At 46.7% G+C, this 27,004-nt stretch overlaps 2 protein-coding genes across 9 annotated transcripts; one reads left to right on the top strand and one right to left on the bottom strand.

Annotated features, from left to right (window-relative positions):
* The first annotated feature begins 843 nt into the window (after positions 1-843).
* Positions 844-21,420, top strand: USP30 (ubiquitin specific peptidase 30). 3 transcript variants are annotated; one of them, XM_070400235.1, is made up of 13 exons: positions 844-1,046; positions 4,231-4,340; positions 5,492-5,674; positions 7,577-7,680; positions 7,905-8,003; positions 8,562-8,604; positions 11,892-11,986; positions 14,196-14,255; positions 14,977-15,063; positions 15,669-15,749; positions 15,845-16,064; positions 18,415-18,535; positions 19,053-21,420. In XM_070400235.1, exons 1-13 carry the CDS (start codon positions 964-966, stop codon positions 19,312-19,314), a joined length of 1,548 nt encoding a protein of 515 aa, XP_070256336.1. In that variant the 5' UTR covers positions 844-963; the 3' UTR covers positions 19,315-21,420. The 3 variants fall into 3 exon arrangements, with proteins under 3 accessions (XP_070256336.1, XP_070256335.1, XP_070256338.1); XM_070400234.1 differs by having other exon boundaries at positions 8,559-8,604; XM_070400237.1 differs by having other exon boundaries at positions 877-897; positions 8,559-8,604.
* Positions 21,421-21,422: 2 nt separating this feature from the next.
* Positions 21,423-26,525, bottom strand: ALKBH2 (alkB homolog 2, alpha-ketoglutarate dependent dioxygenase). 6 transcript variants are annotated; one of them, XM_070400240.1, is made up of 4 exons: positions 26,350-26,525; positions 24,910-25,351; positions 23,437-23,635; positions 21,423-22,154 (listed from the first exon to the last, which is right to left on the bottom strand). In XM_070400240.1, exons 2-4 carry the CDS (start codon positions 25,184-25,186, stop codon positions 21,848-21,850), a joined length of 783 nt encoding a protein of 260 aa, XP_070256341.1. In that variant the 5' UTR covers positions 25,187-25,351; positions 26,350-26,525; the 3' UTR covers positions 21,423-21,847. The 6 variants fall into 6 exon arrangements, with proteins under 6 accessions (XP_070256341.1, XP_070256344.1, XP_070256339.1 ...); XM_070400243.1 differs by having other exon boundaries at positions 24,910-25,187; XM_070400238.1 differs by lacking the exon at positions 26,350-26,525 and adding an exon at positions 26,210-26,336.
* Positions 26,526-27,004: the final 479 nt, after the last annotated feature.

Genomic DNA, 27,004 nt, shown 5'->3' with positions numbered 1-27,004 from the left:
AAGGTGTGCTGTCCAATATGGTAGCCACTGGCCACGTGTGGCTATCGAGCGGCTGGTCCAAATTGAAATGTACTTAACACACAAAAAAAATGTAAAATACCTCTAATAATTTTTACATAGAATTGGCAATATTTTGGACATACTGGGTCAAGTAAAAGAATTGTTCATTTCATCTGTTGTTGTGTTTTTACTTCATGTAGCTACTAGAAAATTTAAAACGTGGCCTGCATTATATTTCTATTGAACAGCGCTATTCTTGACGGCCGATCTCATTTCCACCAATTACAAGCTGTGTCAAAAGACATCACTTCTCTAAAGTTCTCAGGTTTCCTGGGATGTAAAACGCAGCTCACGTTAAGGTTGGTGTGAAGACGGCATGTGAGTGAATAATGCATGTGACATGCTCAGCAATGCACCTAAGTAAAAAGCAAGTCTGGTGGCTATTATTAAAGGCCTCGGTTTCACCATTGAGGCCACGTGATCGATCATTCAAGGCCCTTCCTCTGCGACCTTAACTCTGACCACAATAACGACCTGCAGTCCAAGGCCTGATTCCGCTTTCGGGAGGGGCCGCCCTCTTCACACCAAAAAATATTAAAATGACACAGGCTCCCTCCTGGAAGAGAGGCATCTGTGTTCATGAACGGAGCCCTGGCAAAACCTGAAAACAAAGCGTTCTCCGGCCGCAGGGCTTCCTTAGTAACCGACGCCAGGGCCCATTGCTACCGGGAAAAAAAATAATAACAGGATGTGGTCCTTCGACTTTTCCTCTCCGGGGGCGGCTGTTTCCGGTCCTCTCGGGAGCCGGTCCTTCGGTATCCCTTCCCCTGAAGAGCTGGGACTTTAACCGCGGGTTCCGCCGCCTCAGGAGCCCTGGGAGACCTCTGTCCGTCAGCGGTAGGAGTGGCGGGGCCGGCGGGGCGGCGGGGGCGGCGGGAGCGGCGGGCCTTCCGCGCGGCCGCGATGCTGAGCTCCCGGGTCCAGGAGGCGATGAGCGCGGCCGACAGGGCCCTCCAGCGCTTCCTGCGGACCGGGGCTGCCGTCAGGTGAGCTTTGGGGGGCGGGGCGGCCGGAGCGGCCGGGTCCAGAGTCCCCAGCTCGGGCCTCCGGCGGCCTTTTCACGTCCTGGTCGGGGTCCCCAGGCCGGAGCGAGCCTTCTAGAGGCTTCTGCGTCCTGCGGGGTTGCAGGCCCAGGCCCCGAGGCGGGAGGGGCGGCGGGCCTCCGGGGCCTCGGCAACGCCAATTCTGTCTGCACCCCGCAATCCTACTAGCGCCCCCAGGTTTCATCAGCGCCCCACCCCAGCATGCCGGCGCCTGCTCCAGGCCTGTCACTGTCCCCAGAACTTCTAGAAACCGCGGGCTTGGCAAGGCTTCAGATTCTCTCAGTGCCCCTCGGCCTCTCGGTGCCTCTCAGGCCTTCCAGGTCCCCCTAATCCTTTCAGGATCCCCCCAATCCTTATGGGTTCCCAGCCATGTCAGGCCCTGGCCCGCCAGGGGTCCCCAGTCTTGTCAAGCGCTCCAGCCCTGCATGGTTCCAATCCTGCAAAATGCGGGGGCCCGGCTAGCGCGACCCCCACCCCCTCCCCCATTCCCGTCAGTCCCCGTCCCAGTTATGCCCGGGATCGCCTATTCGGTCTGGGTCCCCAGTCTTATGAGTAACTCATTGTCTTGCAAGGGGGTCCCTAAACCAGCCAGGACCCCTTTACCTGTTAAAGTCCCGCTAAGGTCCTCCATTCCTGCCAGCCCCCCCCCCCCCAGTATTGTCCCCCATTGTCAGACCCCCTGTTTCCCTCCTCTTAGCCACCCTCCACGGGCTCCAGGCGTCAGAGCCGAGCCCTGCACCCCCAGTCCTGTCCCTGAATGACCGAGACCTGTTGTTCAGGTCAGCTTCCTGCCTCTGGAACGGGAGCAGCTCTAAAGAGTTTACAATCGCAGGCTGGGAGCCATCACCGGCTCTGCAGAACCCCCCCCCTCTCCCCCCCACGCCCCTAGATGGGAAACGTGTCTTGAGTCGGCCTTGCCTATGGCCCTGCAGCTGACCTGGGGGGAGATGCTCGAGCTTTTCACTCCCAGGGCCCATACTGTCCTCGTGCTGCTGTCATTTTGCAGAGCAATGGCATTTCCCAAGTTGTTTTGTCCCTGCCCTCCATGCCCTCCCTGCCCTCCATGCCTCCCTGCCCTCCTGCCAAGGACATGGGCCAGTTCTCCGTCCCACCCTTCCACCCGCGGCGGCCCTTCAGTTTCCCTCAGGAGCTCTGTGGTGTCAAGCACAGGGTTGGCAGCCTGTCAGGCCCAAGTTCAGATCCACACGGTCTCACCCTCTTTGACCAAGTTGGCTACCGCTCTGAGTTTCCTCATCTATAAAGAAGGAGGTGCTCCTGGAACCCAGCTCCGTGGGATTGTTTTGGGGATGAGCTGAGACGGTCACGGTGCCCGACGTAGAGTAGGCACTCGGAACTGTTAGTGTTTGAAAAGGGGGGTTGGCAGCCTAGGTGTTTGTGCTTTACCATTTCAGGGCCGGTCCTTTTTCATCTTCTCAGGCCCTTTGTGGACACTCCTATTGTGTAAAAGTCAGCACAGCGGTGCCTTAAGAAACTTTAAGAATGACTTTCATAAATAAACTAAGGTTATAATCCTTATCCTAGCAGGTGACATTTACCCTTACTGTGTACCCTGTGCATTCGCGCCTGTTTTTCCCTCACCAGAAGCCTGTGAGGTAGGGCCCATGAGTGTCCCCATCTGACAGATGAGGAAGGGGAAGCTTAGAAGGTGAAATGATGCCGAAGGGAGTAGCAGAGCCAGGATCGGACCAGATTAATGTGACTCCACTTTCTTAACCTAGTTCTCTGCACCACGGACTCTGCGTGGGAAGACAAATATTTATTTTGAAATTCAGTGATCAGTTTTGCGTCATATCAGTTATAACAATAGGAAAATGTAGGTAGTTGTAAGATAGAATTCCTAGTATCACCAGTAGCTGAGATCAAAACAATATTTACATGATTCAGATATTGAAATAAGGATATATTATACACATGTATATACATATCTAATATATATATACATATATACATATATATACACACATACACACACACGCAAAGTGTATATTGCCCATATATGTATATACATATATGGTTTGCTTTATTCTGTGGAAATGCATAACTTTGTATAAAAACAGTCTTAAATTGCTGGTGAAATTTCTACATGTGCAGTAAAAGAATAACTTCAGTGTCCAAGACAAACCTAAAATTAAGAATCTTTAATAAATACTTAACAGATCTTATTTACTATTGTGTGCCCCCTCTCCATTAGTACTCTAAATGACACTCTGTTTCTATGTTTTCTCCAATACACAACCATTCAGTGGCTATTATCGAGAACCTTCTACATGCCAAGAATGATCTAGGCACTCAGGATGTGTCAGTGACTAAACAAAGGGCCCTGCCCTCAGGGACTTTGCATTCCATTTCAGAGAGACAGACAATAAACAGTGAATAAGTGAATTCTCTATTAGAAGGTGAAAAGAAAAAGTCAAACTGGGTAAAAGGGACCAGGAGTGCAGCGTCTCATAGTTGGACGTGGAGGGGAAGTGAAGGAGTGAGCCATGCAGGGGTCTGGGGGGAGAGCTCAGGGAGAGGGAGCAGCAGTGCAAAGGCCCAGAGAGGTGGTGTGATGGGCAGCGTTCGGGGGAGTGAGGGCATGGGCAGCGTTCGGGGGAGTGAGGGCAAAGGAGGAAAACCCTGGCTTCTCCTCTCAGTGAGATGGGGCTTTTGGCAGGTTATGCTCTGACTTAGGTCCTAAATCCTCATGTCTAAATGTGCTGGTTTTCAAGACATAATCCTCTGCTATATGTTACTTTAATTTGAAAATTAAGTATTTGGTGGGCCAGTGGGTTATTATTATTTTTTTTATTATTATTATTGATTTCAGAGAGGAAGGGAGAGGGAGAAGGAGAGAAAGAGATAGAAACGTCAATGATGAGAGAGAATCGTAGATCGGCTGCCTCCTGCACGCCCGCTACTGGGGAAGGAGTCTGCAGCCCGGGCATGTGCCCTGACTAAGAATCCAACCATGATCTCCTGGTTCTTAGGTTGATGCTCAACCCCTGAGCCACACCGGCCAGGAGCCAGTGGATTATTTTGACGAAATGTTATTTCTTCATATATCTTTATACACACAGAATGTGTTTGTGATGAGGGAAGACAGTAAACTGATTTTCTCTCTTAGGTATAAAGTCATGAAGAACTGGGGTGTGATAGGTGGACTCGCCGCTGCTCTTGCAGCAGGAATATATGTTATTTGGGGTCCCATCACAGAAAGAAAGAAGCGTAGAAAAGGTAAGACTTAGACTGGGCACCGTGGTCTATAGGCTTGACCCAAACCCTTATTACCCCAAAACAGTACAAAAAGGGGAGGGCATTTTTGGTTCTCTTGTATCTCCAGTTTTTGAACAGTACTTCCTTTTAAGCAGAAGTTAATTTTTTTTTTTTTTTTTTTTGCATCATACCAGTTGTGATATTAGAAAAATGTTGGTAGTTGAAAGAGAGAGTCCCTAGTATCACCAGTAGCTGAGATCAAAATAGTATTTACGTGCTCCACATTTTATACCCTGCAGTAAAAGTGGCGGCATTGCTAGTGTTCTCATTAATATGGCAATTATGTTTTTTAGTACTAGAACTGACTAATTATATGACGCATTTGGGGTTTCACTGACTAGCTGCTAGTCACTACTAAATGCTTCAAGTTTCTTCATTAACACAAACATCTATTTCCTTATTTGTAAAAATGTGCCCTTTTGTAAATGTTGCTCTACTTCTGTTGATTAAAAAAGTCAGCTTCGAGGGGGGGCAAATAGGTGTAGCAAAATGTTGATCTTTGTTAAATCTGAGAATGGTTATTAGAATTCATTATATATCCTCTCTTCTCTTGGGCATGTTTGAGAACTTTCATAATAAAAAGTTGGTTTTTTTTTTTTAAAAATGTCAACAACAGAGGGAAATGTGCCAGATTTTGTTGGTCTCTTTGCAGAAAGACTGATCGGAATTGCTATAGTGTCTTTCCCACTGATTAGAAGAACACAGTCATTGTCCCTAGAACAACAACAGAACAATTGTTTTCTTCTGTGCTGAGAAACATTCCTTTTTTATCAAAGGAGAGAGAGGATGAGGGAGGGAAAGAGAGATGTTACTATGGGGTTTTGTACATTCAGTGTTAACCGAACTGTACCGGACGCTGTGGTGGGTTTCAAAAGTAACACAGACGGACGGGGACCTGTCCATCTGTCACTGCCGTCTCCTGAAGGAGCAGTGCTAGGGTTAGGGCTCAGCCTGGACAGAATGCCTGGCTGCGGATCTCCGTGGATGAGAACTTTCTCACGTTCAGATTTCAAATCCAAGGCCACGGTGCAGAAACTCTGGGTCTCGAATGGGAGAGAGCAAGAGAGTGGGTCCAAGGTGATGTGCTCTTCTCTTTCCCGCCCCACTTCTAGGGCTTGTGCCTGGCCTTGTGAACTTGGGGAACACCTGCTTCATGAACTCCCTGCTGCAAGGCCTGTCTGCCTGCCCCGCCTTCATCCGGTGGCTGGAAGAGTTCACCACGCAGTACACCGGGGATCAGAAGGAGCGCCCCCCACACCAGTATTTATCCTTGACGCTGTTGCACCTCCTGAAAGGTATCTGGCTGGGCATTGAAGGGGGACTGGGTGCGTTGTCAAAGCCGCAGCTCGGCTGGTAGACAAAGGGTTGATAGCCTCAGTGCAGAAAAGATCGTCCAGGTCATTACGGGGAAAACCACGGAGAGCCCAGTGGATACAAACAGCTACTTTAAAAGCAAAAGCAAATATATCACCAGCTATTCTAAAAATTATCAGCTGAGTAATAGATTTCTAGGGAAGAAGAAAACCCAGTGACATAACCATTTTGATTATCGAATACTCTGGTTTCGAAAACATTGAAGGTTTTCGTTTTTTTTAAAGTATGTTAGCCTAGGAAGGAAGAAAAATAATACAAATTGTATTTCGATAGATAAAAAGTGTATCTAACAGACACTCAAACATGCATCTTAAGTGACTTAAAATAACAGCTAGGTACCCTGGGTTGGTTTTTTGTGAGTTTTTTTTGCCTGTCAGCAGGGATTGAAAAACAAATCCTGGTCGTGACCAGCTGTTGGATGACATGTTCCTACACACTGTTGGGAGGGAGGGGAACTTTCAGGGAACGGTTTGGAGCTGCACAGTCACGGCTTGCCGAATGTTCCGCACCATTGGCCTTAGCAAGGCCTTGTCTGGAAGCCTGGCTCAAGGAAACAGTTAGAAATGTGGACTGTGATTTACACCAGCCTGAGGGGGTTTGGGAGGGTGTGGGAATGGCTGGACCCTGGCCCTGAGCCCGGAGAGTCACGATATACATGGGATTTTAAGAAGTCACTTATCTAACTTCATTTTTTAAAAAAATATATATTTTTGTTGATTTCAGAGAGGAAGGGAAAGGAAGAGAGAGATAGAAACATCAATGATGAGAGAGAATCATTGATGGGCTGCTTCCTGCACACCCCACACTGGGGATCGAGCCCACAACCCAGGCATCATGGTCCTGACAGGGAATTGAACCATGACTTCCTGGTTTACAAGTCAATGCTCAACCACTGAGCCATGCAGGCCGGGCTCTAACTTCATTTTTAAACCACATTTGACTGCAGAACTGTCCCTCCTCCTACCCGCCACATTGACATCTGTTAAAATCCTGAGGACATTCAACAGAACGCAATTTGGGAGTTGCTGGTGTATGCACAAAGATCTCCAACACCTAGTTATAAGGGGGGAAAAGGAGAGAGTATGCATGTCCCTCGGTAGAATGATTAAGCAATCCATGAGCAGTACATAGCCATTCAAATCATCTTTATGAAGTCTTGTTTTTCCTAATTTGGGAGAGGATATAAGCTATAATATTAAGTTTAAAAGAGCAGGATACAGAATATGATATGCCCTAGCCAGTTTGGCTCAGTGGATAGAGGGTCGGCCAGCAGACCATAGGGTCCAGGGTTCGATTCTGGTCAAGGGCATGTACTGTGGTTGCAGGCTCCTCCCCGGCCCAGGCCCTGGTCAGGGCGCATGCAGGAGGCAACCAGTGTGTTTCTCTCACATCGATGTTTCTCTCTGTCTTTCCCTCCCTCTTCCACTCTCCCTAAAAATCAATGGAAAAATATCCTTGGGTGAGGATTAACAACAACAAAAAGACAATATATTAATTTCAGGTGTACAGCATAGTGGTCAGACGTTTCTGTAACTTACCCTGGTAAGTCTAGTAACCCAGATGCTACGCATAGTTATTATAATATTATTGACTATATTTCCCATGCTGTACTTTACATCCCTGTGACTATTTTGTAACTGCCAATCTGTACTTTTAATCCTTTTATATTTTTCATCCAACCTCCCAACCCCTCTCCCACCTGGCAACCATCAGTTTGTTCTCTCTGAGTTTATTCCTTTGTGTTTTAGATCCTACATATAAGTGAAATCATATTTGTCGTTCACTGATGAATTTAATAAGTATGTTACCATTTTTGTTTCCAGCTCTGTCCTGCCAAGAAGTTACTGATGATGAGGTCTTGGATGCAAGCTGCCTGTTGGACGTCTTAAGGATGTACAGATGGCAGATCTCTTCCTTCGAAGAGCAGGTGAACACGACATTCACAACAGGTTTATTTAGAGACTCCTTCCCACTAGTGAGCTCTCCGGCTGGGGAGGGTCTTCACTGTGAAAATGTCCAGGATGGAACTGTTTCCGTTGAAGGAGCCGGGCCCTGAGAAGGTGGGGGCTGCCCAGGGGCCCACACGGGGGCGGTCCTGGTGCTGCCCCGGCCTCCTCGGGCCTCTCTGAAGGACGCTGTGCCCTTTGGCAGGATGCCCACGAGCTATTCCACGTCATTACCTCGTCACTGGAAGACGAGCGGGACCGCCAGCCCCGGGTCACACATTTGTTTGACGTGCATTCCCTGGAGGTAAACCACGAATGTTTCCAAAGCGTTTAATGTGGTTCGTGCGTGTTTCATAGGTGCAGGGACTATGAGTATTATCTTCGGACAAGTTTAAACTCACAAATCAGATTCACTCACCATCAGCAGTGGGGGTGGGGCGGGGAGAGGGTCTGAAACTGCATGCTTTGCAGGTAGTGACTTGGAAGACTTCAGAATGATTCGTGGCTGCACTTTGTGCTGCTTGAAAAAGGGAAAAATGCATTCCTCACCCCCCTTTATATACAGGGGAACACAGAGCCCTGGGAATGCTAAGTGAATCTTCATTTCCCTGAAACGTTATAAAAGTTAACTGGTAAAGGGGGGTAATTCCAGAGAGAGGAAATGTGTTTTGAGTGCATTGGATGAAGGAACAGGCACAGTAACCAACCAGAGAGGCTGATCAAGGCTGCTTTTAGAAACCTTTGTGAGAAGTTGGTTTCGTGGTGCAGTCAGCACAGAAACTTGTGAGATTTGGGAGTGGGCTGAGGGTGACGAAAGGGTTGCAGTGGGGTCTTCAGTCTGCTTCTCTTTCCCTTACAGCAGCAGCCGGAAGTCACTCCCACACAGATAACCTGCCGCACAAGAGGTAGTCATTGCCCATTGAACTGCAGCACATAAGATGGGTACTTTCTAGATATGACAATCATTTGCTCATTTAAATTTTTTTTTCTGGTGCCACCTAATCCAGCTTGAATTGTGTGTACTCCCAAAGGAATTTGTCTTTTGGAGACAGCTTTAAATGGTTGCCTCTGTGAACATCTTGAATTATTCCTTCCCATCTTGGCCTGCTCAGTTTCCTCCAAACGGACTTATTTCTTTTTTTTTTTTTTTATTTTTTTTTTTTTCGCTTAAAGTATTACAAAGGGTATTACATAAGTGTCCTTTTTTCCCCCCCGCCCTTGACAAACCCCTACCCTCCCTTACCCCCCAGTGTCTTATGTCCATTAGTTATGCTTATATGCATGCATACAAGTCCTTCGGTTGATCTCTTACTCCCCTCCCTCCTGCCCCCCAACTCTCTCTGGCCTTCCCACTGCAGTTTGACAATCAGTTTGAGGCAGCTCTGCCTCTGTATCTATTATTGTTCAAAAGTTTGTAATGGTCTTTATTATCCATGAATGAGTGAGATCATGTGGTACCTTTCCTTCATTGACTGGCTTGTTTCACCCAGCACAATGCTCTCCAGTTCCATCCATGATGTTGCAAATGGTAGGAGTTCCTTCTTTTTAACAGCAGCATAGTATTCCATCGTGTAGATGCACCACAGTTTTCCAATCCATTCATCTACTGATGGGCACTTAGGCTGTCTCCAGATCTCAGCCATGGTGAATTGTGCTGCCACGAACATCTGGGTACATATATCCTTTCTGATTGGTGTTTCTGGTTTCTTGGGATATATTCCTAGAAGTGGGATCACAGGGTCAAATGGGAGTTCCATTTCCAATTTTTTGAGGAACCTCCATACTGCCTTCCATAGTGGCTGCACCAGTCTGCATTCCCACCAGCAGTGCACAAGTGTTCCTTTTTCTCCACATCCTCTCCAGCACTTGTCGTTTGTTGATTTGTTGATGATGGCCATTCTGACAGGTGTGAGATGGTACCTCATTGTTGTTTTGATTTGCATCTCTCGGATGATTAGTGACTTTGAGCATGTTTTCATATGTCTCTTGGATTTCTGAATGTCCTCTTTTGAAAGGTGTCTATTTAGATCCTTTGCCCATTTTTTGATTGGATTGTTTATCTTCTTTTTGTTAAGTTGTATGAGTTCCCTATAAATTTTGGAGGTTAAGCCCTTATCAGATATGACGTTGGCAAATATGTTTTCCCACGAGGTGGGTTTTCTTGTTGTTTTGTTGATGGTTTCTTTTGCTGTGCAGAAGCTTTTTATTTTGATGTAGTCCCATTTGTTCATTTTCTCTTTAGTTTCAACTGCCCTAGGAGCTGTATCAGTGAAGAAATTGTTTTGGCATATGTCTGAGATTTTGTTGCCTTTGTATTCTTCTAGAGTTTTTATGGTTTCCTGTCGTACATTTAAGTCCTTTATCCATTTTGAGTTTATTCTTGTGTATGGTGTAAGTTGGTGCTCTGGTTTCATTTTCTTGCATATGTCTGCAAACGGACTTATTTCAACTACAAGTGAGGGTTTTGTTTTTACATTTTTTAAAAAATATATATTTTATTGATTTTTTACAGAGAGGAAGAGAGAGGGATAGAGAGTCAGAAACATCGATGAGAGAGAAACATCAATCAGCTGCCTCTTGCACACCCCCTACTGGGGATGTGACCGCAAGCAAGGTACATGCCCTTGGCTGGAATCGAACCTGGGACCTTTCAGTTCGCAGACCGACGCTCTATCCACTGAGCCAAACCGGTCAGGGCTATTTTTACATTTTTAAAAAATATATATTTTTATTGACTTCAGAGAGGAAGGGAGAGGGTGAGAGAGATAGAAACATCAATGGTGAGAGAGAATCATTGATTAACTGCCTCCTGCATGCCCCCTACTGAGAATCAAGCCTGCAGTCCTGGCTTGTACCCCAACAGGGAATCAAACTGTGACCTCCTGGTTTGCAGGTTGACGCTCAACCACCAAACAACACCAGCTGGGCTCTTTTTACCTTCCTGAAGTGGTCCTGTGAGGAACTTAGTAAGCTGAAACTCATGTTCTCAGCATTTCCACTTTGGCCAGCTTACTACAAATGATCACAGTGCTCCTTAGAAGGAAATCGTTGTTTTCTTAAGACTTAAACTTATATATATATATAAAAAAGAGACATCAATTATTTTGTGCATTAGTAGCAATAAGAATGATTACCTTTGGGATCATGCCTGGGTTGTGGGCTTGATCCCCAGTAGGGGGCATGTGGAGGCAGCTGATCAGTGATTCTCTCTCATCATTGATGTTTCTATCTCCCTCTCCCTTCCTCTCCGAAATCAATAGAAATATATCTTTTTTAAAAACCCACACGATTATCTTTGGAGCCCGTACTGTGTACCAGTACTGGCTCCCTCAGTGTCTGTGCATCCACCTGCAGCGGCTGAGCTGGTCCAGCCACGGCACGCCCCTGATATTGGTGATAATGGGATAGTAATTATCCCCATTGCCAGCAAACTGAGGCTTGTAGAGATGATATGACATAGCTAATAAGCCCAGGGCAGCCGGACTCTAGGGCCTGTGTGTCTAACGAGCACATCACACTGTGTTTATTCCACTAACCCCCATTCTATTTTTAAAGAGTGTCTTTCAGAATCTGCTTCTTCTGATGGTATTTCAGAAGGTTATCTTGCTTTGTGGAATGTTCACTTATGGTATCCTGTTGACATCTCAAACATTTGAAGCATATGTTTATGAAAAGACGTCACTAACCACAAATTCCTTTCTGAAATGTGGCTGTACCCATTATACAGAAACCACATTTAAGGACCTGTATAAGTTCTCCTGTGAAGGAAATGGCTTGTCTTTTTTATGTATATCAATAAGAAAAGCTATTTTTAATTTAATTTTCAGGGGTATTTCTTTCTAAACAGAGCGTTGCTACTACATACTAAAAAGGAGGGTAGCCCTGCCGGCGTGGCTCAGTGGTTGAGCATTGATCTATGAACCAGGTGGTCATGGTTTGATTCCTGGTTAGGGCACATGCCCAGGTTGCAGGCTCGATCCCCAGTAGGGGGCGTGTGGGAGGCAGCCTATCAGTGATTCTCTCTCATCATTGATGTTTCTATCTCTCCCTCTCCCTTCCTCTCTGAAATCAATTAAATATATTAATAATAATAATAACAACAATAAATAAAAATAAATAAAAAGGAGGGTGAATTTTGAGGTTGGTACCAGAGGGCTGGAGGTGGCAGATCCAAAGATGTTTTGTGTTGCAGGGGCACCTCATCCCACATCCAATCACTGGAAATCTCAGCATCCTTTTCATGGGAGACTTACTAGTAACATGGTCTGCAAACACTGTGAACACCAGGTAAATACACCACCAGTGCTTTATATTTTCTTGCGATGTTTCCTTTTAGGTTAAGATTCATGAAGGGTCAGAGAGTGTGGACTAACTGGTATATGCCGTTTGTGATTGCCTGGGTCCTTAGTGGACAGACTGCCCCCCTGTGGTCAGTACTAACATGTTCACTGATCTTCAGGTGGCATCTTCTGCACCAAGAGCCACAGACCCACTGTGGGTTGCAAGTCCTGAGTTTGGGTCTATACTGACAGTGGACACAGCAGATTCTAAGACTGTTGTTTTGTTTTTTGTTTTTGAGGTTTTAAAATATATTTTTACTTGGAAATTTTTCAACATAATACAGAAATAGAGAATTGTACAACCATCACCTCAAACAATTTTAGGATATTTTCATTGTCAACCGCCCCCCAAAAACCTGGATCTATTAGCAGTTGCTCCCCATTTCTCTTTCTCTCTCCCCTCCCCTCTGCCTTCCTCTCTCTCTCTAAAATCAATAATGGGTGAGGATTAAAAAAATGATCCATAACTTACAATTCATATGTCTTAAATATCTTTTAATCTAGAACTTCCCCATTCATCTCTTTTCTTTGCATTTTATTTGTATTTTGATACTATTGTAAGTGGGATTTTAAAATCTTTTTCTAGTATATGGAAATACAATTGTTTGTATATTGACCCTCTATCTTGCGATCTTGCAAAAACTCATTTACTGATTCCAGAAGTTGTATTGTAGATTCCTTAGAATATTTTTTTAGCATTTTGTTGTAATTTCTCTGTTGGCTTTTAGCTGTACTTTTTAAGTTTGGGGGGGGAAGGGTTAATGATGAAATCATGCAATTCTAATCATTTAGAGTTAATATTATATCCCATGCAAAATACAGGAAATTTATAAAAATATAGTTCTAGTCCTGCATCCTTTGTGTGTTATTTTTGTCATATATGTTTCCATCACAGATCCCATGATACTGTCATACTTTTTGCTTTAGACAGTTAAATATGTTTAAAAGAAAATAAAAAGAAAACAGTTTTACATTTGCTGTTCTCGGTTTTCTTCAGCCCTTTCTGTAGACCCAAGTGCGTTTGATGGTTTTCCCATTCAGCCTAAAAAGGATTCCTTCAACATTTCTTGGAGGTCTATTGGCAGCAATTTCACTTAGATTTAATTTGTCTGAAAATGTTTTTCATTTTGCCCTTTTTTTTTTTTTTAAATAAAGAAAAGAATAGTTTTGCTGGGAATAGAATCTGGGGTTGCTGTTGTTTCGGTTTCATTTGGTTTATTTAAAATTCATCCCTTTATAGGCATTGTTGTCTTCTGATGTGCATTTTTTCTAATGCAAAGTCAGCATCAGTCATTTCATCCCTTTGTATAGAAAGTGTCACTTTTTCTCTGGCTGCTTACAAGATTTCCTCTTCATTTTGGGGGTTTCAGTAGTTTGCCCATTCAGTGCATAAACATAGTTTTCTTTGTATTTGTTTAGAGTTTGCTGAATTTCTTGAATCTATGCATCTATGTTTTTCACCAAATTTGTACATTGTTTTAGGGAGACCGTCAGACAAAAAGCCACACAATGCAAAATTCACCCATGGAGCTCCTATTTTTCCAAGACATGACTTCTCTTCAATTTCTGCCTGCTTTTGGTAGCTCTCCAGTCATTCATATAGTTTTGTTTTGTTTGGGTCCAGATTCTACAATTGTTATCTCAAGGAGAGTTTGTCTAATCAAGCTACTCTGCCATCACCAAATGCAGGAACTCTTACCCTATTTTAGCAATTAATAATAAAACACACATCTTTCCACATAATCACACATTCTTATACTACTCTATTTTTAATATAGTATTCCACTCCACTCCATGGACATGATTGAATTTTTTAATCATTCTGTAGAAATTCCAACGATTCACGTTTTGCTGTTATGAATAATGCTGAGCCGAGCATCTTTGTAGTTGTGTCCATGGTTATTTCCTTAGGGTAAAATCCCAAAATTTCTGGGTCAGCCATGTCATCTTAGATTTTCCAAGCTGATTAGTATTATTGTATTTCATGTTTACAAGGCTGTTTTTAGTAGAGTGTGCTTCTAGGTAAGTACATTATGTTTCACTATGTTAGTGTTGAACATCTAAATATTAAACTTTAATAAGCATGTATTTTCCCATCTATAAAGTTTTGAATTGAACTTGAGTCCTTTCTGGATTTTCTGCAATATTTGTTTCAGAGTCCTGTTCGATTCGATACCTTCGATAGCCTTTCACTAAGTATTCCAGCTGCCACCTGGGTATGTACTGACCTATGGTTCATTTGGGGTCTGTTTCGGAGACATCGCAGTCTGAAAGGGCTTTGAGGCATTTTGTGTAGCTCAGGTGCCACGTGTTACTCAGACCTGTGGTTGATTGAACCCATTTAGGTTTTTTTTTAAAGATTTTTTTTTAATATTTTAGTGATTTCTTACAGAGAGGAAGGGAGAGAGATAGAGAGTTAGAAACATCGATGAGAGAGAAACATCGATCAGCTGCCTCCTGCACATCTCCTGATGTGCCCGCAACCCAGGTACATGCCCTTGACTGGAATTGAACCTGGGACCTTTCAGTCCGCAGGCCGACGCTCTATCCACTGAGCCAAACCTATTTAGTTTTAATGTGTAGTACCATGGCCCGATTTGGGGGGGAGAAGAGGTGGGCGGTTTGTCTCTTGCTGCAGAAATTTTGGCTTTTTAATATACATGCACACACGTAATAATCTCACATTCAAAAGTATCTAAAAGAGTGTGGGAGTCCATAATTGTCTGCAGCGTTATGTCCTCATACCCTGACTCCGTCGCAGTAGCCAGTCTAGGGTGCTTGAGCTCCAGGTTTGTTCAGAAGGCAGCCAGTTGTGTCTGTGACGCTTTTTTGCCTCCATGAGCAAAAAGGAAGCTCTGGGATTCGTGGTGCCATCTGCTCACCGTGTCAGTAGCTCCCCTTTGAATTGTGATAAAGCGTTTCCTTCTCGTGCTGTAGGGTCATCCACTGACCCTGGACCACTGCCTCCACCACTTCATCTCATCAGAATCCGTGCGGGATGTTGTGTGTGACAACTGCACAAAGGTAGGCCCTCAGCCCCGAATGCCATCTCCCCCGCAGCCTGTGTGCCCAATAGAGCGCCTCTCACACCATTGGCCTGAGCTCTTCTGACTATTCGCCGAGGATCCTTTCAGCCACTGCCCTTTCCACCTAAGGTTGGGCACCTGGCAGCCCATGGAGCAAATCTCTTTCCCTGATGAGTTCTGTTTTATCCACCAAACATTTAAAGAAGAATTTGGATGCCATGCTTTGAGATTGGACATGCCCTCTCCGATTCGCTACCATCCCCTCCATTCCCACTTGTCTCACACCCGCCTACCTGTGCTACCTGCCTAACTCCCTAAGCAACTGAATTAAGAGGGACTGTGTGGAACAGAAGTTTTAAAGACACAACAGAATAGATTAAATGCCAGTGTCAGAGCTTCTTTTATTTCTCCTGCCTCCACTGTCACTGGTACTTAAGAAATAAAACACGGAAAACCCACAAATAATTGGGCGGCTGAGTTCAGTTCAGCAGGTAGTAGTCAAAAGCCAGTTGAGTGCAGGTATAAACACCAACCTGATGGGCAGCTCTCCAGAGACGTCCTTTCAAGAATTCCAGCAGATGGATGTTGTTTCTTTTATTCCAGATTGAAGCCAAAGGGACGTTGAATGGGGAGAAGGTGGAACACCAGAGGACCACTTTCGTTAAGCAGTTAAAACTAGGGAAGGTGAGCCCACACCACGCACCTTGTCGGCTCTGCTTTCGAGGCCTCTTGGCTGCCCGCTCCCAACACTCAGCACTTCCGGTTTCTCCCACCTGCAGCTCCCTCAGTGTCTGTGCATCCACCTGCAGCGGCTGAGCTGGTCCAGCCACGGCACGCCCCTGAAGCGGCACGAGCATGTGCAGTTCAACGAGTTCCTGATGATGGACATCTACAAGTACCGCCTTCTTGGACATAAACCTGGTCAACACAGTCCTAAACTGAAGGAGAAAGCAAGGCCTGCGCTGGAACTGCAGGACGGGCCGGCAGCCCCCAAATCAGGTACGTGCCTGAGGAGCTAAGGCAGCGGGAGCCTGCAGCACAGAGAAAAGGAGTTTGGTATCACTAGCTTCTGGGGCCTTTCTGCCTTGAAGGCTTGTCCAGTGGTTGCTGAAATTCTTGAAAATAGCAGGATTGGGGCCAGAGGGGTAAGATTTCTTAAAAGAGGTTAAAATGGTATAGTAATGAAATGTATAGTTTTGTTTGTTTGTTTGTTTTTATTGATTTCAGAGAGGAAGGGAGAGGAGAGAGAGATAGAAACATCAATGATGAAAAGAATCATTGATTGGCTGCCTCTTGCATGACCCACACTGGAGATCGAGACCGCGACCCGGGCATGTGCCCTTGACCAGAATTGAACCTGGGCCCCTGCAGTCCACAGGCCCATGCTCTATCCATTAAGCCAAAGCAGCTAGGGCGAGATGTATAGTTTTAAAAACTGTCACATTTGAAAAAATATAGGAAGAAAAGCTTAAGATTTCTGTCTGGTCTTTTGACTAAGCAATAATTGGTTCACATATCATTCCAGTGAAGTTTTTAAAAAATTTTTCTTAAATATATTTTTATTAATTTCAAAGAGGAAGAGAGAGGGAGAGAATGATAGAAACATCAATGACGAGAGGGAATCATTGATTGGCTGCCTCACTGTTGATTGAGCCCCTAACCTGGGCATGTGCCCTGACTGGGAATTGAACCGTGACCTTCTGGTTCATAGGTCAACACTCAACCACTGAGCCATGCCAGCCAGGCTCTTCTTTTTAATTTTTCTTTCTTTTTTTTTTTTTTTAATGTTTTTATTGATTATTTATTTTTTTAGAGAGGGAAAGAAACACTGATGTGAGAAACATTGATCGGTTACCCCCTACCCGGTCCCTACTGGCCCCCCGCTGGGGATCAAGCCTGGACATGTGCCCTGACTGAGAGTGGAACCTGTGGTCTTTCGGTGCAGGGGACGATGCCCAACCAACTGAGCCACACCAGCCAGGCCCAGTGAATTTCTATTTCCCCCCTGAGCACAGTCATCTCAATTATACAGAAAGTGTGGGGAAGAAATGTCCTGGGTAGAGATCACTGAACATCTCATTGGGGTTGATGCTTCTCCTCTCTGAATGACTTATTTATTATCTAATTCCATTACTGGCCTCACTTGAGGTCCCTCGTTGAATGGGGTCCCAGTGAAGCAGGTCACTATTATCACCCTCAGTCTCACCGAGGAGAAAATCAAGGCGTCAAGAGGTGAAATGATTGGTCCCCAGGCCAACAGCAGGGAACGGGCACTAGAAGGCAGTGTTGGGCAGTGTTATAAAGGCATCTGATATCATCTGTAGAGAGCTTTAGAGTTAGAGATGAGGAAGCCCACCGATGTTAAGCGCTCCAACACTGAACCATCACCTCATGCTCCCACTCAAGTCCCGACCGTCTTCCCCGGTGGGAGTGCAGGTCTGCTCACGGTCACCCCGTGGTGGCCATGGTTAAAGAGGCCAACAGTGAACTCCTTGTACTTAAAGCCCCTCCCATGTGACACTTGAGAGGAAACGAGATGTAAATATCTCCTTAATTATTGTACCTACTCCCATGAGCATGTGTGAACACTGTTACATGTTGGTATTCCTTAGAAGCTGACAATGAAAGGAGAGAGAAGGTTTAGGTCAGTGGTTCAAAACAAGGAATTTTGCCTCCCAGAGGACATTGGGCCGTGGCTGGTGACATTTCTGGCAGAGAGGGGTGTCACAGGAATATGGTAGGTAGAGGCCAGAGATGATGTTAGATATCCTGCAATGCACAGGGAAGCCCCACAACAAAGAATTATCCATCCCAAATGTCGATCATGTCAAGGTTGAGAAACTGCAGGTTTAGGTCAAAATGCCAGTAACGTAGCTACTGCTTAATTCTGACCCGGGCCCTTAAGCAGACAGCGATTTACAAAACCACCAAAGTGAACAGTGGACCCGGAGCTCCATGTGCTTTTCCTGTTGGTGATTAAAACAGGGACAAAAAGGCAGGAAACTTTACAGTAACAAAAAGAAATATTTAGGCTCAGTGGATAGAGCATTGGCCTGCAGCCTACGGACTGAATGGTCCCAGGTTCGATTCCGGTCAAGGGCATGTACCTTGGTTGCGGGCACATCCCCAGTAGGGGGAGTGCAGGAGGCAGCTGATCAATGTTTCTAACTCTCTATCCCTCCCCCTTCCTCTCTGTAAAAAAATCAATTAAAAAAAGAGAGAAATATTTATATTTTCTTTGTAGCATTATTGGGTAGTTACATTTCAGCGTAATCAGTAATCAAAACCATGTTTTGCTTACCCACACCCGTTGCTAATTTTAACTGCCTCGGGCCTTTTTCTCTTGCAGTTCTGAATCAGCCAGGGGGCCCCAAAACCCAAATTTTTATGAATGGTGCCTGCTCCCCATCTTTGTTGCCCACCCTGCCAGCCCCAATGCCCTTCCCCCTCCCGGTGGTTCCGGACTACAGGTGAGCCGCTCTGCAGAGGCAGCCTTCATTCCGTGGAGGCTGCCGTTTCTCTGGGTTTCCAAAATTAGCTCTTCACGAAGTGAATGAGTGTGGAGATGGCTGTCTTTCATTTATAGGTGGAACTTTGTTATTATGCATTCCTGTTTATTTCTGTCCAAAATGGAAGTCACTATAAATATAAGAATTATAAAATTTAAATATATGTTATGTGTATGTGTGCATACATGTATGAATGTATGTAGAAAAAGTATAAAGCAGAAAATTTTCAATATCTTGGGATACCACCTAGATCACCAGTTAAATCCTTATTGTCTTCCGCTCTGTAATGTGTGTGCGCGCACTTATACAGACGCTCATAGAATGGGCATCGTACCAGTAAATATAGGTCTGTATTTTAATGGTTGTGTAGCATTCACTTGTACGGATGTACCGTTGTATCAGCCCCCTGTCGTTGAATATCTAGGATTGTTTTACTTCTTGCTTTTGTAAACCACTGGCATTTGTTCCTACCGTTCAGCTCCTCCACGTACCTCTTCCGGCTGATGGCGGTTGTCGTCCACCATGGAGACATGCACTCCGGACACTTCGTGACTTACCGACGGTCCCCACCTTCGGCCAAGAACCCCCTCTCAACCAGCAACCAGTGGCTGTGGATTTCCGACGACACCGTCCGCAAGGCCAGCCTGCAGGAGGTCCTGTCCTCCAGCGCCTACCTGCTGTTCTACGAGCGCGTGCTTTCCAAGATGCACCAGAGCCGGGAGTACAAGTCTGAAGAGTGACTGAGCCGGCCCCAGAGCGAGACCTGATGGCGCTGTCCACGCCGTCAGGAGAAAGACGAAGCCAGGCCGCGGGTGTGCAGGCAGCCCCTCGAGAGTCCCCGCCTCCTGGTGTGTTCTGAGAGCAGTGCCCCCGGGGAGCAGGTGGCCCCAACGCAAACCAAACCGCCCGGAGCCGCTCGCTCGTGCGCACCGCACAGTGTCCTCCGTGTTAGCAGAGCACTCGTATGTCTAGAGCACCTTTTTGCTCACCTGATACAGGTGATTAAAAGAAATCAGCCTCCGGGAGACATCGTTTTTATATCCTGATATGCTAGGTGTTCTCAGAGAGTCCTCTGATGTCTCAGCACAGATCTTTTATTTTTAATAAGCAGGCCCATCTGAAAATTGTTGACAAGAGTTAGTGAAATTATTGAAGGCAACAATTTAGAAGAAAAAGTGCCTTTCACTTCCGGTTGCTTTTGTAGCATGTCCATTCTGGAAAACGCACTTGCTCTAAGAGCCGCAGCAACACTTTCTGAAAAGCTCTCTTCCAGGTTTCTCAGTGGCTGGCTGAAGGACAGGTGACGGATGCCTACAGAACACCTGCCTTTCCTTTTTGTACGTCTTTTTCTAGCCTTCCGACCCTTTATATCCAGTGAAAGCTCATCTGCCAAATCTGCCCCTCGGGGAACCCGTTCACGACTGCGTCGGTGCTAGTGACCGGCTCACTTGTTGCTTTTACCTTCAGTATGGGACTGGGTGGGTTATACACCCACCTGAACAGCCAGAACTGAGCGGCATCGGCTCACCTGTGACCCCTCTGCTCTGTAGAAGACCCTTTCTCACATAGAGACCCAGTTGGACGGTTATTCTCATCCATTTATTTATTGCTCGTGTGGAGCTCGTAAGACTTACAGGTGGGGCCGGGGCTGTGTAAGAAGACAGCCCTGCCTGGATCTGAGAGCCTGATCCGGAAGGAAAGGCACTGACTCCGGGGCTGCAGTCTCCATGGACCTGTTTCCGCATCATAAAGTGAAGGGTTAGATTCAGTGACCATCCAAGGCCAGGCTTTTCCACAAAAAGATGTCCAAGTTGTTTTTTAAACATAGAACTCAGCTGACATCTAGTATTGTCATTCTGTTATAGGTCCATATTCTAAATGCATTTGTTCCCAGCAGCCTAATACAGAGAGACTGCGGTGAGCATTCTCTTCCCTCTTCAGGTAAGTCTCACGAACACAGACCAGGGCCGAAGGCATTTTGATGACACGGGAGTATCTGTGTTTTAGCTAGATTTTTTTTGTATTAAAAAAAAAGAAAAAGGATACCAAATTCGTATGGACTCTTCAGAGAGAAGATTTGGAATCAGACCCACCCACAAGGCCACCTGAGGTAAGTCTAGGACCTGCACTTCCTCTGGTGGGGGCGAGCAGGCGGACACTTCTAGACGATGCCTCGGTGTCAGCTAAAAGCTCAAGAGGCCACGCTCCCACCAGGCCCAGCTCACATCCTGAGGACGCAGACTCTCATCACGGATAGAATATACTGTGAAGGTTCTCCAGGTCATGGCCGGCGGGGTGAAGGGAGCAGCTGGAAGCGTTGGGTCCATCCATTCACTGCTGCTCCCTCCTGATTCCGTGGCAGACCCTAGCTTTGATGTTGAAACGAGCGTACCTACCTTTGTTACCCGAGGCTGGTGGAACAGATACCCAGTCGTGTGACCTTAAACTGCACTGCAAACCTGTAGCTTTGAGTAACTGCTGCTCTGCCACTGCTCCTCTTTGAAACCTGCCGTTAAAGAGAGATGCTGGGCACGGAAGGGCTGATCCTTTGAACACGTTGTAAGCAGATTGTTTGTCAGAGGCCTGGGTGGGAGCCAAGGTTGTAAAATGATACTGTGCAGAGTCTCTTAACTCGACTTAAAGCTGACTTCCTCATTTTGTAAATTATCAGGCATTAAGTAGTGGCCAAATAATCTTATTTCTAGTTTTAAGTTATTTACAAAACAGCTTCTTTTTGCAAAAACCTAAGTTAAAGTAGTAGTTTATGCCATAATAACTGCTGATTTATGTATTTGCTAAAGGTACCTTTTGTATCTGCTGTGTATTATAGCAATAAAAGAATCATTTTCAGGAAAAAACCAACTGGTATTCTTTCATATTTTATTTTTTTAAATCCTCACCCGAGGACATTTTCATTGGTTTTTAGAGAGAGGGGAAAGGAGAATGAGAGCAACATCGATGTGAGAGAGAAACATTGATCGGTTGCCTTCTACACTTGCCCTGACCATGCACCCAGCTGGAGCCAGAGATCGAAACTGCAATCTAGGCATGTGCTCTGGCCAGGAATCGAACCTGGGACCTTTCAGTGTACGGAACTACGCTCCTACCGACTGAGCCAGGGCTATTTCATCATGTACTGATGTGATATAAACAGCCTCTTCTGAATTGTTATGTAATATTAAGGCTTTTCTTTCCCTGTTGGTAAAGGCAATGTCAGCTCCATCCTCAAGTAGAGAGGAAATAGAAAACAGAGGTACTAACTGGAAAATATTTTTACTTTCTAGTAGGCAGAATTCTACGAAAGGTCAGATTGACGCGCGGAGCCAGAATCTTCTTGCGGACGGGGAGACTGTGATACCAGTGAGAGTTGGTCGGGTGGTTCATCATCAGTAAACTCCCGTGGGCCAGCGGCAGCCTGACCACCTCCAGCCTCCGGGAGGGGCTCCTCCCTCGAGCATCTCTGTGCCGGAAGAAGAAGTCTCTGCAGGACCCAAAGGAGACGGAGGCGATGGGACTCCCAGGAGCCAGTTCTCTTTCGTCATCTCGGTGTTCCCCAATGTGGTCGCAGCCGTCTTTATACCTGCAGTGAGGAAGCAGGCACAGCTCACAGCACAGCTCGCTCCTGAAACGCGCCAACACGGAGCATCCTCACGTTCTCCCCGTGAAAAGCCGCTCCCAGCATGCCAGTTTCTGTGAGGCCTTACCTGGTCCTGCAGGTGAGCCACGCCTAGAGCCTTTCCACTGTGTTACCCAGTCCTCGTTGGTCACATGCTTTAAAAGTCAACAACCAATAGAAGCCAAAACATGTTTTCTAGTTCTCCCCGTTCACATATGTAAACCTTTCTCATGAAAAGGTCTCTCCCTGCCCCGGCCAGTGTTTAGAGTGTCAGCCCTCGCACGGAAGGGTAGCGGGTTCGATTCCCGGTCAAGGGCACATACCTGGGATACAGGTTCAATTCCCCAGTCCGGTCAGGCATGTGCAGGAGGCAACCAATTGAAGTGTCTCTCTCACATCAATGTTTCTCCCTCTCTTCTTTCCCCCTCCCTCCATTCCTCACTAAAAATCTATAGAAAAAAATATCCTCAGGTGAGGATTAATAACAAAGTCTCTCCCTACACCTAGATAAAATCCTTATTCCTTTCACAGTCTGGCCCTTGCCCACCTCTGAGCTCACCCCAGACCTCTCCCTCATTCACTGCTTTCTGGAAATATCAATGGGATTTTTCACTCCATTGACACCAAGATACCTCTGCCCTTCCCCCCAGTGGCTGTGTGGCTCCTGCTCTCCATTTAGTTCTCAGTTCAAAAGTCAGCGCCTCTGTGAGCCCTCCTCTCACCGCCATCCCCTAAACCCAGAGCTCTCAACCTGGAGGATTCTGCCCCACCCTGGGCAGGCAATGCCTGGGGACATTTTGGTTGCAATGACGGGAGGGTTGCTACTGGCATCTAGTGAGTGGAGGCCGGGGATGCTGCTCTCACCTTCCTACAATATACAGGACAGTCCGCACCACAGAATTATCTGGCCCAAAACATCCTGTTGAGAAACCCTGCCCTGATCCCAGACCCCTTCCTGCCGGCCATTCTTGGTCATATCAGCAAGACACTTATCAGCGTCTGAAATTATCTCGTTCAACTGTTCATCAGTGAATCACCTCTCCCTTCCCCTGCGGCATGAGCTCCAGGAAGACCGACTGTTCATGCCACTCCACCACCAACCACAGCCCTGTGCAGGAAGGAGTTACCCGTTGTGCAAAGGAATCAAATATGGAGGAATCCTAAACTCTCCCTTTTGAAGAGGCGGAGATGGATAAAATTCAGTGCAGTGGCCTAAAGCAAAAGTAAAAGACAAGTAGGGTGTCACCTGTTAACGAGCACAAAGTTGAAGGTCTGCCCAGTCACCAAAGAAACACGATCCCGGACTCGCTCTAGAACGGGGATCCAGGGTTTTGGAGACAGAGTGAGGCCTGAAAACGTGTAGGTCAGCCCAGCGTCGCCGTACGTCGCCTGCTTCCTTGGCACATTGTGCCACTTCCCAAACACCTGCACCTTGGCCAGCGCACCTGCAGATGAAGCATGGCAGCTCAGAAACCTGGGCAGGTGGGTGCCTACACACTCACTACCTGAGTATGCAGGGTAACTTTAAAAAAATTATTGACTGATTGATTTTAGAGAGAGGAAGGGAGAGAGAGAAACATGGATTTGTTGTTCCACTTATTTATGGATTCATTGGCTGATTCTTGTATATGGCCTGACCTGGGGTCGAACCTGAAACCTTGACACATCAGGACAATGCTCTAACTACTCCGCTACCCAGCCAGGGCAGGAATAACTTAGTAACCTGACCAAGGACCCCTCCTCAAAAGTCATTGTGGCACATGCCCAGATTGTGGGCCCGATCCCCACTAGGGGGCGTGCAGGAGGCAGCCGATCAATGATTCCCTCTCGTCATTGATGTTTCTAATCTCTCTCCCTTCCTCTCTAAATAAAAAAATATTTTTTAAAAAACAGTGATTCTTGTCCTACACTTAGAGAAACATGGTCCTGCTCCAATTACTTTAAAAACACCATAACTTAATCACCTTAACTACAGTAGGAACAGAACAAAGAGGCTGAGATGTGAGCGAGATAAAGTTAGGGGTGATACACACTGGGGTGATTTTGCCCACTGTGGAGACCAAGGGTATAGGACCCCCTGAAAGGTGGGGCCAATACAGCTTAGTCGGTAGGCTGGGTTCCCCTATGGGCTTTCCTAAGCTTCCCAGTGCTCTGCCACCTTGGTGGTTCTCTGCGTGGTACCCCAGCAGCCTCTACATGACCTGAGAATTCAGACACTGGACTGTGGGGTGGGGCCCAGCCACCAGAGTTAAAAGCCACAGAGTCCTCTGGTGGTGCTGAGAGCACTGCAGAATTACCAGGCCATTTGCTGTCTCTCCTGGGGCAGTGATATTCAGCCCTGGCTGCACGTTGGATTCACCTGGCAGCTTTCTGAAAACACTGATGCTCAAGATGCGCCCCCAGCTACTCTGATTCAACTGATCTCGGTCAGAAATCGGGATCTTTTTCTTTTTTCAACTTTCCCAGATGAGTCTCCCAATGGAGATTCATTCTAGTTGTCTGTCAGCCCCCGGTGGGCAGGCAATCCTGGGTTTTTTTGTTTTAAGTTTTTATCCCAAGCGCCTAGCAAGGATCTTGGCCCACAGGGGCCCGGAGAATATGTGTTGAATCAATTAACAAACTCATCGGTAATTAATGGCTCCTGAGTTCCGATTTCTCTAAACATAGACTAGTTTTATCCAGCAAGCCTTCAGCACACACCCTGCAGTCCTCTGCTTACCTGTAAAATATTCTACTTCTTGCTCCAACTCTCGGAAAATCTCGTCCGCTTCGGCTTTGCCAAACAGGACTGTGTAATCGCAGTCCAGGCCCTCGGATCGAATGCGTCGCCAGCTGAGGCCGGCCACGTCAGCACCATTCCCCGGCGTTTCTCTCCTGGGCCTCTTCCTGGTGCTTTCCTCATCTTCTCCCAACTCAGCTGGGCCGGCTCCTGTCTGCTCCTGCTCCCTCTTTCCCACAAGGCCCCCTAGAGCCCTCTTCACCAGGAATCTGTCCATCCTGTGTCCACAGAGCAAAGACCTGGGAGTCAGTGGTGGGGCAGAGAGAGAGACACGGCCCAGGCTCTGTCCCGGATGCAAAAATGTGCTCTATGGCTGAGTGATCCACAGCAGCACTCCTCCTCGCTGTTTTCAAGTTTCCATTTTAAAGTTTAACACCACGTGCTAGGAAGGAAGTAGAGGGTTACAGCTGGGATGGTTGGTCCCTTGGGATGATCTGGTCCAGCCCAGAGCCTCCCGCACCTGGCTATGCTGGAATCAGCTGGCTGGCTTGCAAAGACCCAAATGCCTGCACTCCTCCTGCAAGCACCTGAAGGATTTTTAAAATATACTTTTATTGATTTCAGAGAGGAAGGGAGAGGGAGAGAGCGATAGAAACATCAATGATGAGAGAATCATTGATCGGATGCCTCCTGCACACCTCCCACTGAGGATCAATCCTGGAACCCCTACATGTGCCCTGACCTGGAATGGAACCATGACCTCCTGGTTCACAGGTTGATGCTCAACCACTGAGCCAGGTCGTCTGGGCAAGCACTTGTATTTTTATAGACACAGCCCCCCTCTACCCCCCCCCCCCGCCCCCAATTCACACTGTACAGGCAAATTTACAGATGGGGAAACTAACACTAGGAGAAAGTAAGGGGCTTGCCTACCGTAAAGTCATCAGAAAAGCAGTGTGTCTATCTCCCTTTCACCCTAGCCGCCTGCCCTGCCCACAGCATATTAAAATAAAATAGGGAAGCAGTATAGTGACCCTCAAGTGGATATGATTCTTTTTTCCCCTTTTATTGATTTCAGAGAGGAAGGGAGAGGGAGATAAAGAGAGAATCATTGATTGGCTGCCTCCTGCACGCCCCCCACTGGGGATCCAGCCGCCCACCCGGGCATGTCCTCTTGACCCGAACCCGGGACCCTTCAGTCCAGTAGGGCCACGCTCTATCCACTGAGCCACACCGGCTAGAGCTGGATGTGATTCTTAATCTAACTGTAAACAGTTCAACGTGACCCATAGGCAAGTACCGGAATTCTGATAAGAAAATAACTCCAACACCTGCGTGGGGCGGGGGTGCCCAGGGTTCTCTTTAAAATCTCAGTATCTGCGCAGCTTTCGAACCCCGCAAACACGGTGGATAGGAGGGCGGGAAGGAGAAAACACTCACCGGGACCGCAGCAGTACTTCCGGGTGGATTTCGACCCGGCGAGCTGGGAAGTGCAGGCAGCGCTGCAGAGCAAGGCGGTGGGCGGCCTCCGCGCGCCACCTGCTGGCCTCGGGGCGAGTTGCAAGTACTGTCCCACCGTGTTTTGAGTTTAGAATTTGCTCTGTAACCTTTGAGGATCACCCTGTGGTTTGGGAGCTGTTACCCGGTGCACCTCTCCCTGGGGATTCATTTGGGATCCCCACAGGGAGTTGCTGTGTGGGTAAATGATTTAAAATTACGAGCTTCTCTCTTTCTTACCCAGCAAGCTCCCTGTTCTAAGCGCTGGAACTCATCTGTTAACAAGAATACAGTCCCTGCCCTCACTCAGGTTACATTTTGGAGATGCAGACAGAAATAAACAAGGAAAGAATACAGAGGATAATGTTCGGTAATACAGAAGCTACAAATAGAGTGACCGGCAGGGGAAGGCCTTTCAGAGAAAGGGTCCCGGGCGGGGACCCGAAGCTTCCAGGTAGGGAATGCTGCGTGCGAGAGTGTGAAGGGACGAGCTGGCATTCTAGGCTAAGCATATTTGGAAACTGTTTGTAATGTAAAGTTATGAGTAATTTTACATTTCCAACAGATCACTTGGTAGGAAAGATGTGACCAGCTGGGA

Source organism: Myotis yumanensis, unplaced genomic scaffold (genome assembly GCF_028538775.1).
Source record: "Myotis yumanensis isolate MYYU_CA2020_CCGP unplaced genomic scaffold, mMyoYum1.0.hap1 SCAF_19, whole genome shotgun sequence".
Lineage (NCBI taxonomy): Eukaryota > Metazoa > Chordata > Mammalia > Chiroptera > Vespertilionidae > Myotis > Myotis yumanensis.
Note: the sequence above shows the minus strand (reverse complement) of the source record. Positions and strands in the feature narration are given on the sequence as shown.